Source organism: Myodes glareolus, chromosome 6 (assembly GCF_982192425.1).
Source record: "Myodes glareolus chromosome 6, mMyoGla1.1, whole genome shotgun sequence".
Lineage (NCBI taxonomy): Eukaryota > Metazoa > Chordata > Mammalia > Rodentia > Cricetidae > Myodes > Myodes glareolus.
In genome coordinates, this window is record NC_142031.1 from 18389094 (window position 1) to 18407572 (window position 18479).

At 42.9% G+C, this 18479-nt stretch overlaps 1 protein-coding gene across 2 annotated transcripts in view; it reads left to right on the forward strand.

Moving 5' to 3' along the window:
• The first annotated feature begins 6226 nt into the window (after positions 1 to 6226).
• The window catches only part of Kdm1a (lysine demethylase 1A), a 49138-nt gene continuing 36885 nt past the window's right edge, over positions 6227 to 18479 (forward strand). Inside the window, exons 1-2 of one of the 2 annotated variants that reach the window (XM_085690476.2) lie at positions 6227 to 6684; positions 11957 to 12122. In XM_085690476.2, the coding sequence (XP_085546602.1) occupies positions 6334 to 6684; positions 11957 to 12122 (517 nt within the window). In that variant the 5' untranslated portion in view covers positions 6227 to 6333. The remainder of the gene's footprint in view (positions 6685 to 11956; positions 12123 to 18479) is intronic. The other variant, XM_048443266.3, reaches the window with a different exon arrangement.

Sequence of the window (18479 nt, forward strand, 5' to 3'; positions counted from 1 at the left end):
GGCAGGGCCACCCACTCCTCTGATTCATAACCAGTTCCCCACCCCCACCCTGGTTGTCGCATAACAATAAGTACTCCTATGTCTTAAGGGCCCACTTAAGGCTCTCTGGCAGGCAGCTTGCAGGCATCATCTCAGGACATGCTTGTGGCAGCCAAGAGATGTAGGTCTCAGTAGTACCCTTCTCACTGAAGATTTCTGGGTACCCCCTGGAACAAAATGGCCAATGCCACCAGATCACCTGCTCTCATAAAGGGGGGGATGGCAAAGGAAACTTAGCCATAATGCAGAGATAAGGCAAGCAGACTGCTGTGTGCATGCTCGTAGCCACACTGGAATACTGTCAATAAGTCCATGGAGGCCATACGTTTGATTTGCTTTTAAAAGTATACTTATTTATTGTTTGTGTATGTGTGACTGCATGAGACCATTCCACTATGTGGGTCTCCTGGATCCAACCCGGGTTGCCAGGCTTGTCAGCCAGTGCCTTTACCTACTAAGTGGCACTTCCTGCTTGCTTTTGTTTTTGTGTATGTGTGTGTGTGTGTGTGTGTGTGTATGTGTAGGCTAGAGAACGACTTTGGCTATTGTTCCTCAGGAGTCTTCCACCTTATTTTTTTTTCCACCTTATTTGGGACTCACCGATTCCCAGGGATTCTCCCGTCTCCATCTCCCCAGTGCTGGGACTGCAAGCATACACTCATACTTGGCTTTTCACATGGATGCTAGGATACAAACTCACGTCCCTTACACTGGCACACGAGCACTTTACACATGCAACCATCTCCCCAGAATTTAATTAACTTCTGATGTTGATTAGTGGCCTTACTATGGAAAGTCAGATACTAGCTTGCTAACTGTGCTGGATAACTTTATGTCTCCTCGACACACACAGCTGAAATCATCTGAGAGGAAGGAACTTCAAATAAGAATATGCCTCTTTAAGACTGAGAGGTAGGCAAGCCTAGGGAGTTTTCTTAATGAGTGATTGATGGGGAAGGAACCAGCCATCGTGGGTGGTGGCACTCCTGAGCTGGTGGTCCTGGGTTCTCTAAGAAGGCAGAATGAGCAATCCAGAGAGTACAAGCCAGTGAACAGCTCCCCTCCATGGCCTCTGCATCGGCCCCTGCCCCCAGGTTCCTGCCCTGTTTGAGTTCCTGTCCTGACGTCCTTCAGTGAAAAACAGTGATGTGGCAGTACAAGCCAAACAAACCCTTTCCTCCCCAAGTTGCTTTTGATTATGGTGTTTCATCACAGCAATAATAACCCTAACTAAGACACTAACTTTTTTATTTTGTTTGATTTTTTTTTTTGAGAGAGATCTTCCTGTGTAGCCAGGCTAATCTAGAGTGTGTGGCCCTCCTGTCTCAGGCTCCTGCATGCTGGGCTTACAGGCACGTGCCACCATGCCTGGAAGATGTTAACTTTTTAAATATGTGTGTATAACAGTGAGGTGACTCAGAAGGTAAACATGACAAACTGAATTTAACCACCGGGACCCATGTTGTGGAAGGGGAGAACTGACTCCTGCAAGTTGCCTGTGACTTCCAAACCAATGCTACAGCAGGCAGACACCCCCCCATATATATATATATAGAGAGAGAGAGAGAGAGAGAGAGAGAGAGACAGAGAGAGAGAGAGAGAGAGACAGAGAGAGAGAGAGACAGAGAGAGAGAGAGAGAGAGAGAGAGAGAGAGACAGAGACAGAGAGACAGAGAGAGAGAGAGGGTTTCTCTGTGTAACAGCCCTAGCTGTCCTGGAACTCACTTTGTAAACCAGATTGGCCTTGAACTCACAGAGATCCACCTGTCTCTGCCTCCTGAGTGCTGGGATTGAGGCACTATACTCAGTTTTAAAAGCTTTTAAAAATAAGGGAAAGGGCTGGGCAGTGGTGGCGCACGTCTTTAAACCCAGCAGGCAGATCTCTGTGGAGTTCAAGGCCAGCCTGGTCTATGGGGTGAGCTCCAGGACAGGTTCCAAAGCTAGAGAGAAACCCTGTCTCGAAAAACAAAACAAAACAAAACACCAAAAAACAAAAAAAGGAAAAGGAATAAAAGCCAAAAGTTTGAAGCAACCAACTCTGCATTGATAAATGAACGGATAAATAAAATGTGGGGATCTGGAGATGCAGTTCAGCGCTGAGTTGCTCGCACACGGTGATGATTAGTTAGCCTCAGTGGCAGAACCTAGACTCACCTCTGGTGGGCGGGTTTTTATTATGATAATTGAAGCGGGAAGGGCAGGCTGGCCTGTAGGAGATGGAGAAAGGGAGCTGAACTGCCCCTCTCTGCTTGGTGATGTGGGCGTGATGTGGCCAGCTTGCTCCCGGTGCCGTGGTTCCCCTACCCCACCGTGTACCTTGAACTATGGGCTAGTTCAGATTCATAGAGGCAGAAGGTAGAAGAGTGGCTGCCAGCCACTGGAGAGAAGGGAGAGTAATGTGCTTACGTTTTTTGAACATTATGCAATGTATGATGGGAGGGCAGGGCTTAGCTAGCCCCAGGCAGCCCTTCCCACAGCCCACATTCTCAACCCTTCCCTAAATTGCTCTCACCTCCGTTCCCTCAGTATAGTTCTATCAGAAGCACGATGTTGTTGATTTTGGACAAGCTTCACACACAAGACATAAGTTGTACCTTGATTACATTTTTTTTCTTGCATTTTTTTTTCTTTAAGGCCTATCTATTCGTGTAGTTCAATGAGTTCTAATGGATCCTTACACCCTTGTAAACATCACCCTAATCCCAGGATGGGATTTCCCTCCAGTAAATTGTCTCCTACTGTTTGTTAGTCAACTTCCCCACCGTGGAAGAAATAAATAAATAAGCCACCTGTACCGGGGCCCCAGACTTTAGGAGGCCCTGGGCCGCTAGCGCAACTGACTCCAAGGGGAAAAGTACCGCTCTGGCTGTAAAACTCAGCACATAGACAGCACCATCTGCCAAAACAAAGGCCTAATCCATCCACGTCCATAGTTCTGGAATAAGCCTTGCCTTTTGACTTCTGTGGTTCTGCTTCCGCCTAACTTTTCCTGTTAACTGAAGTATGTCAACCTAGAACATGGTGTTTTTGGCTTAGAAGCTCACCCGGAGAAAGGCTGGGGGCTACACTGCAATCTGGAACACCCAGTAGTGGCCAGCCGGCTAATAAAGGTTTTCTATTAGCTTAAACTCCTGTTGGAGCAGTCTTCCTTGGTGATTACCCCCACACCACCTCCCACACTCAACTTCCCATACATCTCAACATTCCACGAATAAAACACCCACCACCATGTTAGAAAGAAGTGACTTACGTAAAAAAGGTGTTCCATGGAGGGGGCATGGTGGGGAGTGTGAATTGTAGCTTGAGGGCTGGCTTGTTGGGGTTTCTGTCCCACCCAGTACCCCAACAAGCCAGCAAGTCCCAAGGAAAATCACACGGAGTCTACATTAGGTTATAAACTGATTGGCCCATAGGGTCAGGCTTCTTGTTAACTCTTATAACTTATATTAACCCATTATTCTGATCTATGTTAGCCATAATGGCTCAGTACCTTTTCCAGCGGGGGCAGCTTACATGTTGCTTCTTCAGTGATCTGCGCAGGAGTGCCTGAGAGAGAGCTTCTGCTTCCAGAATACTCCCAGTCTCTTTGCTCCACCCCTACTTCCTGTCTGGCTTTCCCGCCTATACTGCCTGCCTGGCCAATCAGCGTTTTATTAAAATATGATTGACAGAATACAGACAATTCTCCCGCACCATTTCCCTCTTTTTTTTTTTTAAACAAAGGAAAATACCCATAATCCATTTGTTGGGAATGTGGGCGTAGTATTTCAGGCTACTTCCTGCTGGTTGGGGGCGCTGATAGTCTTAAGGGGACCTAAAGAAAATTTAGAGTTATAATCAAGTCATGACTGGAGTATCCTGTGAGTCTCGATCATCTCAGGCAGCAGTCTTGGATCAGTTCTGGATGTAGACCTCTGTCATCTGGGCCATCTGTTCCTATCGGAGATTTTTCAGGCGGCCTCCCTTGGTCAAAGGTGATTATTCTTAACTCTGAATAAATCCAGAGTCTCTCGTTTTCTGTGGAAACAAAAGCAAAATCTCTTCTCCAAAGTAACATACCTTTTGACTTCAGTTTTGAAGCCAAGGTATTTTCAAAATTCCTATCTTGGGTTAGTTCAGCAGCATTTATAAACAAAAATCTTTTAGCAGTTGTTGCTCCTTCCTCAGCAATCAAACAATTTAAAGAGAGCATAAAAGCATACAGTATGAAGATTATCTGTGCATTTTCCATCTTTATGTGGCTTTATTTTAACCTCTATTTCTTTTATTTTTACTTTTACTTTTTGAGACAGGATCTTTGTATATCTTTGTCCTGGAATAACACTGTAGACCAGGCTGTCTTTGAACTCACAGAGATCCTCCTGTCTCTGCCTCCCCAGTGCTGGGATTAAAGGTGTATGCTACCACACCTTGAACTCACAGAGATCTGTCTCTGCCTCCCAGGCATTGGGATTAAAGGCGTGTACTACCACACCTTGAGGTCACAGAGGTCAATCTACCTCTACCCCTTGAAGTCACAGAGATCAATATGCCTCTGCCTCCCAGGCATTGGGATTAAAGATGTGTACCACCACACCCAACTACTCTCTTTCTTTCCTTTTAACTTTAAGAACTTTAACTTTTAGCCTGCATATACACACTGTAAACCATTTAGAGGTTTTCTTCCTCTTTGAATCTCTCTTTACTGTATATTTTTCTTTTTCTGACCACATGAGCCATTAATTTACTAAGCAATATGGAGAGCCGTGGCTTTGACAGCTAGATCCAGCTCATTCCTTAGCATTTCAGCCTCAAGGCTGAGGTACCAGCCAGAGCTGTGTTCACTGCCACAACTCTATGGCGTTTCAAGGTCCTTGCCAGCAAGCAAGCTGCAGCATTCTGCTCACAGACCACACTCAGTTGGACTGCCTGCCTGAAAGAGTCAGAGTTTGCTCTGGCAGGACAGCCCAGAAAGACGGCATTTTAAAACAGCGCAGCTTTTTTTTTTTCCTGCTACGGCTGAAACCCGAAAAGCATGCATTCAGTTTTTCACCAACACCGTTTAAGTGTTTCGTGGCAGGACCTCTTAATGAGCTACAAAGTTTTGCAGCTAAAGCTGAGTCAGGAAGCCTCCCTTAGATGAGAGTGCTTGCTTGCTCTAGCAAACAGAGCAGTCCTGAGAAATTGCTGCTACCAACAAAACATGCTTTACTCTATTCGTTCCCAAGCTTTCTCAAGCTTTCTGTGGATTCAGTTATCCACGTTGGCGCCATATGTAGTGAGGGGCTGCAGGGCAGGCCTGCTTTTCTTCTCACCCGGCTCCCGCACGGCTAGCTTAGTCCCAGAAATAATAACACACAAGTTATATTCATTTAAGCACTGCCTGGCCCATTATCTCTTAGAGAGTTAGTTACTGACTAACTCTCATATCTTGATATTAACCCATTTCTAATAATCTGTAGCACCACGAGGTGGTGGCTTACCGGAAAAGATTTAGCATGTCTGACCTGGTGGCTGGCTCCATGGCGTCTGGCTCATAGCCCTCTTCCCAGCATTTTGTTCTGTTTACTCCGCCTACCTAATTTTCTGTCCTATCAAGGGCCCAAGGCAGTCTCTTTATTGACCAATGAAAATAACACAATAGACAGATAACCCTCCTCCATCAGTGAATGTGGACGGAGTCCTGACCCAAGAAACAAAATGAACAAGGCTTGGCGGCAAGAGAGAGTCTCACTTTGACTCAAACCAGGATTTCCTCATTTCTTCAATTTTATTACCGTGGAAATTCGTGCACTTTTCATTTTCCCCCAGTCCAAGCTGGGTGGTTATGAAGTCCCCCTGCGCTCGGGATAACCCAGGGCCATATACAAGCAAGGCAAGTGCTCTAAGGTTGAGTAACACAGCGTAGGATAATTCAGCGACCATTAATTAAGTCGTCCTTCTGGGCGTTGCCCCCGTCTCAATTAGGTGATAAACTCTCCGAAAGCCAGAACTCCATAATCCAACCCTTGCCCTGCAGTTAGATTTAATGGTATTAGCCGCCTCCCTACCGCAGGGGGCGCTCTACGTCGGCCTCACTCCGGCTCCGCTCTAGCCTCCAGGACGCCGCTCTCTGGCCGCGCGGAGGCCGGGCGGGGGCACGGCTGCGGCTTTTTGTCCTGACGCGGCGGGAGCGCGCAGGGCGCGTGCGCACGCGGAGGTGTCTGGCTTCTCCCGGAGCGTGTGAGGTGCGGAGCTGCGAGGCTAGGCGGCTGCGGACCCACGGAGCGGCAGTCCGAGCGGCCCCTGCGGCCCGCGGCGGCCAGGCGGCCCGAAATGTTGTCTGGGAAGAAGGCGGCGGCGGCGGCGGCAGCGGCAGCGGCGGCGGCGGCTGGGACGGAGGCCGGGCCCGGGGCGACGGGCGGCGCCGAGAACGGCTCTGAGGTGGCCGCGCCAACCGTGGGCCTGGCGGGCCCCACCGACGTCGCCACGGGCGCGGCGGGCGAGCGCACGCCTCGAAAGAAGGAGCCTCCGCGGGCCTCGCCGCCCGGGGGCCTGGCCGAGCCTCCGGGGTCCGCCGGGCCTCAGGCAGGGCCCACGGCCGGGCCCGGCTCCGCGACGCCCATGGAGACGGGGATAGCCGAGACCCCGGAGGGCCGACGGACCAGCCGGCGCAAGCGAGCGAAGGTGAGGCCGGACCCAGCCGCCGGTCCCCGGGGCCAGGAGTAGGGGTGGCGGGGGAGGGGAGGCCGCCTTTGTGCGGGGACCCGGCTGTCGGGCACGGGAGGGTGTGACCGTGATCGTCTGACTGGGAAAGATGGCTTCCCGACGCGCTGGTCCACCTGTGCGGCCGATGCGTATGGACAACGGGCGGCTGGTCTGGGTGCACGCGGGAGCTGGAGGTGATGCTCGAGAGTCAAGGGACATGAAAAGGAAGGGACTGTCTCTTTGTTTTTGAAAAGGTCCTGCTGTACGCCAGGTTCTTAATTTTTTTTCCACACAGTGGTCTTTTGGCATTGGTCCTTTTTAAAAAAAAAAAACCAAAAAACAAAATAACATTTAATTACTGTCTGGGCTCGAGTGGAGCTCATAGGACCGCTCGCCTGAGTCGGTTTTTGTCCCTTCCACCATGCCCAGGAATCGAACCGAGGTTCTCAGGCTCGGCGACACACGCTCTCTCGGAGCCTCGGGTAGACTTGCAGACGTTGAAGCGGATGAGGAATGCTCCTACCAGTTGGTCACCGTGCAAATGCAAAGATAAAGATTTGGCATCAAATCCAACTCTATACACAGATAACCTCTGTCTCACACCTCTGCGCCAGATGGTGCAATTGGCACGCGGCCAACGTTTTCGGTTTTTTTTTTGGTTTTTTTTTTCCCCCAAACACCACTGAACGGGTGTTGTTAGCTTCGTTTTAAGAGTGAGTAAACTGAGGTTTACAGGTGAAAAGTTTGGTGTTTTGACAAGGTGTCATTTGTGACTGAAACGAAGAACCACCTGGCGGCAGTGACATTGCCAGGCTTTGGTGTGGCTTTGTTTACTGCACAGACTTTGGCGTTTTCTGCAGAGTTCTTAATCCGATAGGGGAGACTAGGAACACGTGTGGCTATATAATGAGTACACGAAGTGGTCTAAGGATGTATCTGGATGGCACAGCACTTGCCTGGTGTGAGGCCTGGGATTTCCCTCCACAGCCTTGCCAAATAGATACTTGAGTACAAGTGTTAGAATCGTAACCTCTCCTTATATGTTGTTTTCTCCTGCTGAACTAAGGAATTGCATGTGCTAGACAGGGTCTCTACCACTGCACTATATCCCCTTTTTGTCTTGAAGCTAAGTTGCCCGAATTAGCCCTGAGTTTATTTTGTGGCCTCGACAGGGCCTGGATTTGTGATGTCCTCCGTCAACCTTCCAAGTGACTGCATGTATTTTATTTTTGTGTGGGTTTTTGTTTTGTTTTTATCAATTCAGTTGAAGGTGTGACCAGAAACAGATTTGAGGTAATTCACGTGCCAATGTTGTTTTTTAAATATGTATTCATGAGACAGAATCAGCACCACATTCAGTTTAGAATGTTTTCTCTGGTTTCTCTTGTTTCCCAAGGACAACTGTGTGGAAGCTGTCTTTTCTCACACCCTACCTCCAGCCCCTTGGCAGCCACTACTTGCTGATTATATGGAGTTGCCTGTTCTGAACATTCTGTATGGAGTCTCTGGATATGTGGCCCTTTATTTTTGCCATTAGTATGGGTTTGCCATCATTTATTCATTTGGACATTGGGGGGGTTGTCTTTTTTTTTTGCTATTCTGTATGATTTATCTATGAATAGTATGTTCAGCATGTGAGCATACGTTTTCAAGTCTTGTAACACCTGGGTTATAATTCAGGTGTGAATTCACTTTTCTTTTGTGAGGAGATGCTACCAAATGGTTTTCTAAAGTCGTGTCTACAGTTTCACCTTTTATCAGCAATGAATGTGGGTTCATTTTCTCCATTATCTTTGTCAGTATTTAGCATTGTCTTACTGTAGACATCTTTGTAGATCTGAAATGGTATCTCATTGTAGTTTGGCAAGCATTTCCTTAATGGCTAATGTTGAACATGGTTGGGGTTTGATTTTTTGTTTTTGTTTGTTTTGTTTTTCAAGACAGGGTATTTTTTGTATAGTCCTTGCTGTCCTGGAACTTACTCTGTAGACCAGGCTGGCCTCAAACTCACAAATATCTGATTGTCTCTGTTTCCCAAGCTGGTTTTTTTTTTCTTTATTTTTCTTTTTTTGCCATTTGTGAGATTTTTTTTTTTAAGAGCAGCTGAGGGTGGTCTTAAGTCTTACACTCAGTAGTTGTTGAGGATGACTTTGAGTTTCTGATCCACCTGCCTCCACCTCTTAGTACATCTGAGTCATTTCTCCATTCCCCTTAAGTGGATTTTTAAATTGTTTTATAGCCGGTTGTGGTGGCACACGCTGGTAGGATTTGCTGAAGGAGGCAGAGGCAGGAGGATCACAAATTCGAGGCCAGCCTGGACTACAAATTTGGTCTGGAGAGATGGCTCAGCAGTTAAGAGCACTGCAGGCATACATGCGGACAGAATACTGAATACTGTACACATAATAAATAAATAAATCTTAAAAAATTGTTTTATAGCAAGATTTATATTTTTAATTTCAGATGTTTTAAACTTTGATGAGGTTCAGTTTATGTATTTGCCTTGATCTTCTGCCCCCAGTGTGACCACCTTGGGAATACCTTTCTGGTCCCATCATTTTGTCCCGTTGATGTAGTTTTCTATCCGTATGCCACCAACACACTGCTCTAGTTACTGTGGTTTTGAAAAAGATTTTTGAAATCAAGATGTGTGACCTCTTCAGCTTTGTTCTTTTTCAAGATCATGTTGATTTTGTTCTTTTCATAGGAATTGTGGAACTACTTTATTAAATTCTTTAAAAAAAAACCCATAAGCACATGTGCATTCGAGTGCGTGTGCATGCTTTCGTATACACGTCTGTGCATTCGGGTGAATGTGTATGTATGTTTGTGATTATATAGAGGAAGAGGTTGACATCAGTTGTCCTTCTCAGTCATTTCTCTGAATTATTTTTAATCTTGTATCTTTCTCTGTCTTTGAGCCTATAGCTCACTGATTTGACTAGATGACTGTGAACCCCTAAGATTGTCCTGTTTCTGATTTTTACTGACTGAGCCATTGTCTTTGTAATTCTCTTGGACTCAATTCCTGTTTTCCCATCTCGATTAGCTTTTTTCTTTATGTGCATATATGTATCATGCTTGTGTGCTCATGTTTGTGTGAATGCGGAGGCTGGGGTTGATATAGAATGTCTTCCCTTTATCTCTCTCCGCTTTATTTACTAAGGCAGGGTTTCTGATTGAACCCCAAACTTTGGTGATTTGGCTCTGTCTATTTTACTGCAAAGATGTGCTGTATCTCCTGATTACTGGAATTACATGTGGGCCACCACTTCTGGTAACCTTTTATGTGAGTGCTGGGGGTCTCTGGTCTTCATTTCTGTTTACTATTTGTGCTTTTATCCCAGGAGCCATCTTCCCAGACTTGTGATATCAGATCTTAAACTTTCAAAAGAAATATGAGATTTGTGTTTATTTTGGGGACAATTAGAAGCAAGAGATGACTCAGTGGTTAAGAGCACTGACTGTTCTTCCAGAGGACCTGGATTTGATTCCCTTAACCTGCGTGGTGGCTCACAATCATCTGTAATTCCAGTTCCATGGATCCAATGCTCTTTTCTGGTCTGTGTGGACACTGTATGCATGTGGTGCACAGAAACACTTGGATGTGAAACACCCACAGCAAAAAAAAGTAGCAATAACAAAGAGGTGAGAAATTTTATGCATTCATAACCAGACTTGAGAACTAGTGTGAACCATAGCTTCAGTGGGTGGTTATCCATTTAAGGAGTAAAAGACAAGCTGATGAGTGTGGCCCTGCTGGCCAGCATTGTGGGGAAAGGTGGGAACAGGAGCTCTCTGAGGTTTATTGACTGCTAGCCAAGCTGTTGGTTTAGTGAGAGACCTTGTCTCAAGGGAACAAAGCAGAAAGTAATAGAACAGGACACCCAGTTTTCTCCTTTGGCCTTAGAATGTGCAGGAGTACATACACCTGTGTATATATACACTGCATAGAATTTTTTAAAAAGGAAGCTGAGGCTAGTGTAGAAAGGCTTTGCTTTAAGAGTTTTGAGGTATATACAGACAATATAACAGTGTTTTGTTGCTTTGATATTTGTCTAGTATGGGGGCGCCTCTTTTAAAATAGCGTGTTTTTATATAATAAAAATTAGGTTGGAGTTTTGTAAAGGTGTTACTGAAGATGGCAGGATCAATGCCTGGGCCTGACAGTAGACCTAACAAACTAGACCGTATAGCATGATTTCTAATTGTTCTTAATAATAAAAACTCAGAGTTAGATACTAGGGGTGAAAGCTGAGAGATCAGAGAAGCAGTGCAGCCAGCCACTAGAGAGACCTTTTACCTCTACCAATGCTCAAACCGAAGGAGCAATCCTGTCCTCAGATTGCCTCCTCAACTGCACCTCAGACTGCAGCTGTCTCCACCAAACCTCAGACTGCGTTGAACTCTTGTCTCCTCCTACCTTATATTTTTCTCTACCTCATGTCTCTACCTCCCTAGTGCTGGGATTAAAGGGGTGGGATCCCAAGCGCTGGGATCACCTTTGTGTGAACTCTGTCTCTCTTTTAGACAGATTCAATCTCCTGTAGCCCAGGGTGGCCTTGAACTCACAGAGATCCCTCTGCCTCTGTTTCCTGAGTCCTGGGATTAAATGTGTGTGCCACCACTTCCTGGCCATAAGTGGTTTAGCTCTGCACTCTGATCTTCAGACAAACTTTATTTGTTAAAACACAAAATATCACTACAAGGCTGGGCCATCTGTTCTCAGTACTTGTCAATTTAAAGAGGCAAATAATAGCAAAAGGCAGGAAAAAACACAGTGGGAAGAGAAACTAATGCCTAAGCTACATTCACAGTATTCTAAGACATCTTTTTGTAGGCTGCTCATGGAATAACCAACCTGTGTAGCTCAGGTTGGTTAGCCTTGAAATTAAAAGTCACCAGGGTGGTAATGTGGCACCCTATCTGGCTCACTAGTTAACTGTATTTTGGGATGAAGGCTATTTAGTTGAAACTTTAGTATGTGAGCATATAATATACACATTCAAAAAATCTTGGAAGAGAGCTTGAGTTAGATGTGTGACCAGTATAATGATGTAAGTTACAGATTGGGGTAAACCTGAACTGACACTATATTCTTTCTTGAGGCTTTTTGTCTTTAATAACTATTGTAAGTTGTGCTTGATCCTTGTGAAGTTTGAAATCAATTAATTTTCATTAATGGTTCCAAATAGAGTCCCTGATTGATTCTCATTGTATTTAGTTTTTTTCTGGTATCATTTCCACTTAGGTTGAATACAGAGAGATGGATGAAAGTTTGGCCAACCTCTCAGAAGATGAGTATTATTCGGAAGAAGAGAGAAATGCCAAAGCAGAGAAGGAAAAGAAGCTTCCCCCTCCACCTCCTCAAGCCCCACCTGAGGAAGAAAATGAAAGCGAGCCAGAGGAGCCATCTGGTGAGTTGTAGCGACCAACCATGGTTTGTTTTATCTTAGAAATAAGAATCAGTTGTTTTGTTGTTCATATCTTGCGGTGTTGTTTATGTCTTCGTCTTTGACTTATATTCCGATTCTGGGGCTCTTTGCTGTGTCTTCATGTTGTGTATACATGTATATATGTGCACATGTATGCCTAGTGTTGTTGATAATTTTTTGTGTTTATCAGAAAATGAAGGGAAGGCGATAGATAATATAGCAATGTATGTTGGTTAGAATTAGGAGAAAATAAATGGTTAGAGAAAATACAGAATGTCAAATCCACAGAGCCAGTCCTATCAGCAACAACTTGAATTCACAGCTTAAAGTTTTGGTTTTTCAGTGTTTTGTTGTTTTTGTTTTTATTTACATATACTTGTTAGTAAAAACTTTTTTTTCACTGTGAACTTATAAAAACATTCTGATTAAAAGGACCAGGCCTAAGATCTTGTAATTTTTATTATTGAGCAAAAGGAATGATATAAGATAAGACTTGTGGGGCTGGTGGAGGTTTTCAGTCAGTTAAGTGCTTGCTGGGCAAGTCCCAGGGCCTGAGTTCAATCCCCAACACCTGTGTAAAGCTAAGTGCTGAGTAGACAGAGAGAGACACGGTGATCACTGAGGTTTGTTGGCCAGCTAGCCTAGCTGAATCTGCCAGCTCCAGGTTCAGTGAGACTCAAAAAATAAGACCACATGATTAAGGAAGACAGGCACCGTTGAACTCTGGCATCTTTATACACACTAACACATGTGTGCATCTGCACAAACTCAGAAAAAAAAAAAGACAATGAAGAGAAGACTCTGATTATTGGAATTTATACTGTATAAGCTTCAGATAACCTTTAAAAAAAACTCGCAATTGTTGTCAGGCTTGAATCCTCTCTTTCTGAGGCTGTCCTAACCAGTTCTGGTTTGTTTTGGAAAGACAGTGTGAAACAAGAGTCTTAATTAGTACTTTGTGTTTTCTGCCCTGAATAACATTTCATTAGCTCATTTTGACTTTGAGAAATGACAGCATTCCTCTCTTTGAAATGACTTTTTAAATTTCTATTAGCTGCCTACCCCACATTTTACCAGTTCTTTTACTCCTATACCTTTAAAATAGGGTGCTTATTTCAGGCCCCATCTGCTTTCTCTTGTGTTACTTTCAGAGTTAACCAGATTAAAACTCAATTCTGACAACTTCTAGCTTTTGATCTAGCATCTTTTTATTTTTTATCCAGGGTGTTTCTCCTCTTTGGTGTTTTTGTAAAGCATTTTTTAAAAGTCTACTATTAATGCTGGTACTCCACTTGAGAGTATTAAAAGTCAGTTGTTAATGTAAATTTAGGTTTAGAGCTTAAATTCTGACTAAAGCTCTTAGAAATAATGTACAATTGAAATAAAATATTATAAAAATATTTTTTGAAAAAGAGAAAGATTAAATTCTAAATTAAATTCATCCCAGTATCCAGGGGTTTTCCTAAAACTTTCTTAAAATAATTTACCAGGCAACTCCTTATTTGAAGGCTTATAGTCTGTGCCTTACTTTTTTATACATGCCTCTTGAGGCAGCAGAGCCTTCGCCATACTTCAGCAACACCCTCTCATTATCACAATTTCTTCGTGTCCTTCCCAAATCTTGTATTTAGCTTTCTTTGTTCAGTCTGAGTCTCCTTCTCTTCTTTTTACTCCTAATACAGTCTTTTTGAGTCTTATCTTTTTCCTCTATTTGCTGGGCACTTGCTATTGAAATGCTTGCTATTCTCGTGAGACTACAGATCCTCAACTTAAGAGTTCTTAAGTATTGTACAGTGATGATCTGATATGTCAGAGGTTATTTTTTTTTGGTGTGATATTCTGTGGTCCCAGTAGATATGATTTATCTTAAGTACCAACTTGAGATACGCTTTCTTTGTCCTTTAAAAATGTAAACCAAGTCTTGGTTTTTATGTGTTTTTGTTTTTATAAGAGAGTTTTAGTAAATAAATATCAGGCACTGGTTCTGCAAAAATGTCTTGAAGGGTTTGGGATTTGGAGGCACTGTCTTTACTCCATTATGTTGCAGCAATCCAGTGCTTCTGTATAAATTAGGATTTGAGTTAAGAAAACAACTCGAAGTTGTCTAAAATGTTCTAAGTGTTGCTTAATTTTATTCTTACCTACTTTTAAATTTGTTTACAAAATTTTGCTTTGTTTTCTAAAGTGTTAATGGGGGGGGCTTTGTTATTTATAAAAGCCCCAAGGTGTTCCAGAGATTGATCAAATGATTTGACTGGAGAAGTTCCTTTAGATGAGAATTGAATAAGGAAACTGGAAGGCAGATTGGAGCCATACTGTAGAGAACTTGACTTGACTGATAATCTGGTTGGAGGAAGTACCTAAATTATTTTGTTTTTTACGGAATTGGGATCGAACCCAGGGCCTCCAGCTAGCCAGATGCGTATTGTACAAGTTATTCACCAGTGCTTCCCAGTCTCGCCTGGAGGTCATTTAGAGTACGAAAGTAGTACTGAGTTGTTGTAGAAAAGTCAGTCTGTGGAGGGGACTAAAAGCATAGAGAGAGATGGACATTGAATAGAGAAAAGTGTGATGAGAGTTGATTTGTAGTGGAGTGCCTTTCTCATGCTAAGTGATACTGCATTCAGCCTTCACAGTTAATTTTTTAAGATGAAAATAGAGGTGTTTTATTTGTTTCATGTTGTTGAATTAAGTTTAATTTATTGGGAGGAAGTTCTCTATTTGGATTTAAACATTGCCCGCCTCCCCAGTTTTTTGACATTGCACTGTGACATTGTAGTCCTATTAAAAGCATATGGGTAAATACAGATTTTTAAATATTAACTGTTGCTTATATTTAAACCTATATTATTTTGTTTTTTTCAAAATGTCCATGTTGTTTATATTTGGTTTAACAAATGATGGTTCTGTTTAATTTCCTAGTTTCTTTTCTGTGAAGATTAAACTGTTGATATTTTGTTTGTGTTCTGATAAATAAAGCTTGCTGAAAGGTCGGAGACAAAGGAGCAAGACACAGCCAACTCTTCCCTTCTCCTCAACCAAAAAAGGGTTGAGCTCCTGTCTCCTCTCGCCATATATTCCTCTCTCCACCCAGCCATATTGCTTCCTGTCTGTCTGTGCAGACCTCTAGACCCCTATGGTTAACTAGTGGCTAGCTCTGCCCTCTGATCTTCAGGCAAACTTTGTTAGAGCCCAAACAAAATATCACTTCATTAAACTTTGTTTTTGTTTTTTAAGTCTTGTGACCTGATTGGGAACAAAGTGCATTTGGGTTGCATGTATTGGTTAGTGGTGGAGCTTCTGTAATAGGCGACTCATTCAGTTGATCTTCAGTGGTTCAGCTCCTCGGTTGAAGGAGCTTCTTATAGAAATATACTTTATTTGGAGCTTGACTCAACTTGTCTCATGTACTTCAGATCATTCCTTGATATTCCTCAGGCCTTACCCTGTTGACTGCTCTGCTGCTGCTAAGCCTTTTGTGTACAGAAGCATCACTTGTCCCCGTCTTACTACTGCCTTACTAGTTGCTGACTTTACATTTATAGTAGAGTACTCTGCTTTAGGAACATGGTATTCTATTTTGAGTAATAAGTAGCTTTGTTGTGCATAGCTTGAGACATTTCAAAATAATAAGCAAAAGCACATTTAAAATAGACCACTAGATGCTTTTTCAAGGCTTCTTCAAGTTAATGAGTGTGTGAGCTGTTTTTGCAGGGGCTCCACTTAAACCACTGCTCAATTCTCAGGTTAGTTTTATTAGACATGATTAGTGGATTAGCAGTTATAATCTACCTGTTAAATATGAGAAGAATTATTTTATCTTGCGTACATTCTTTTTTAAGCCAGATGAAGATCTCTTTGCAGTACAGTCAGTTCTTTTGTACTTTGGGAATGTATGTGTTTGGGTGAAAAAGCTGTTAAATTAGCAAAATTAACTTATGTGATAATTGGTATAACAAAATTTTTGTGTGCTTTAAATAATTTGGGGGCCCTTGTATTAAACTGTGGGCTTAAAGGTTTCTTAAAAATTCAGTTTGGTTTGGAAGTGTAGTTCGGTGGTAGAGCACTTGCTTAACATTTTAACAAAAGGCCCTGGGTTTGTTCCCTAAAGAACAACAACAAAAAAACTAAAATAAACAAACAAACAGACAGAAAAACCCTCTAAAATAAAATGTACATAAAAGAATATCCAGGAGCTAGGCAGATGGATCAGTTAATAAAGTGCTTGCCTTGCAAACATGAGTACCTGAGTTCAGGTCCCAAACTGCCCAGGTACAATGGTTTATATCTTTATTCCAGCACTGGGGAGCAAAGACAGAATTCTTGGGGCTTGACAGCAGTGTAGATGAATCAGCAAGTTCAGGTACAGTGAGACAAAAAATACGGGGAAGACTGCTGGGCATATTAATGGATACCTTTAATCCCAACACTCTGGAAGGTGAAGCCAGGTGGATCTCAGTGAATTCAAGGCTAGTCAGGGCTGCAAAGTGATGAGCCTTATCCCCTCCACCCCCCAAAAGAAATGGAAGAAAGGAAGAACAGTTGAGGATGATACACACATACACCCAGAAAATAAATTAAAAGTATACACAACCTGTATTAGTAAAAATACTGAATAATCCAAAATAAATATAGAAAAAGTATGAATGGAAGAATTTAATTCCAGTGACATTGGATCACAAAGCTATTATAATGAAAATATATGACAAAAATTGATAAACATTTGATTGATCTGTGTAACAAAAAACTAAAAGGCATGATATTTTGTATTAGTGTGTGTTTCAGAGGACAGTTTGTGAAAGTCAGTTCTTACCTTCTACCATGTAGGTTCAGGTACTAAACTTAGGTTGTTAGGCTTGGCAGCCAGTGCCATTATCCAGTGAACCATCTCCCTGGCCCTGGAAAAGAGCTGGCAACTGATTTCCTACTTGGTTAGTAATAGGACCTCCTGTAGCCCAAGCTTGTTGTGGACTCACTTTGTTGAGTCCAAGGTTGTACTTGTGACCCTCTTGCCTGTACTACCAGGGGCTGGAATTGTAGGTATATATCATCACAGTCAACTGGTTTTCTGAAAGAGAAGACAGAGGCCAGTGAAATTGCTCATTGGATAAATATCTTGCTGTCCGTGCAAACCTGGTGTGATGACCTGCTGTTAACCTACCTGGTCTACAATAATGAGTTCTAGGACAGCCAGAACTATGTGGAAAGATCCAGTCTTTTAAAAAAAGAAAAAGAAAAGGAAACCTAAAGCAAACGAAACCCTAGAGAGACTTGAAAGAAAAATGTAGAGTGTAGGATTGGTGTACAAGTCAGAGGCAAAATTTTTAAAAAGTACAGTGGAACTGGAGGGTGGTCCACGCCTTTAATCCCAGCACTCAGAGCAAGGTGCAGGTCAGATCTCTTTGAATTCCACCCAGGCCAGCAAAACAAAAACAAAAAACATTCAAGGAGCTGGAGATAAGGGCTCCTTCTGCAGTGAATCTCTGAGTCTGAGGGCAGCCCGGTTCACAGAGCCAGTTCCGAGATGGCCAGGGACAGAAACTCTGTCTAGAAAAACAAAACAGAAAAGGTAAAATAGGGACATTCTTGCAGTATTTCCTTATTCACTTGATTTAACACACACCAACTAATTGTACAATTATAATCCTTTGTTGCAGGTGTAATTCTGGAGTCTAAGGATTCAAAAATAAGACTAGATCCTCCACTACAGTATTCAGTCCAAAGGGCTACAGATACTAGCAGCTGACTTCGCTGTAGGAGTGAAGCGGCACAATTATAAGTATTTAAGGAAAAGTGTAGTGAGAATTTAGACGCTCATTTTATTTTCTAAAGTGGTAGGTAAAATTGTATGAAATTTGTATCAGATTATGTGTATAATCTGCTTTGAAGTGATGTATATTTGTAGAGTGTCAGTCTATCAAGGTAGCCTGTGTATTACCTTGATGAATGAGATCATTTTTATGAGAATACCTAATACCTACTCTTGGCATTTTTTCAAGAATATTCAGCTTTTTTGTTATTTATTATAGTCACCATGTTGTTTAATAGATTTTTTTTTAATTTTATTTTTTTAAATCATGGCAGGATTTCTCTTTGTAGCCCTGGCTATCCTGGAACTTTCTCTCTAGTCCAGGCTGGCCTCAAGCTCAGATTTGCCTGCCTCTGCCTCCTCAGTGCTGGGATTAAAGGCGTGTGCTGTCACTGCCTGTCTGTTCCACAAATCTTTCAGAAATTGTTTGCAAGTTAATGTTTCTGCTCCAGATTGGATTTTGGAAATTTTACATTAAACATGAAGAACCACTGTTAGGCTTTTGTGAAGTAGTTTTAGATTCTTGATTC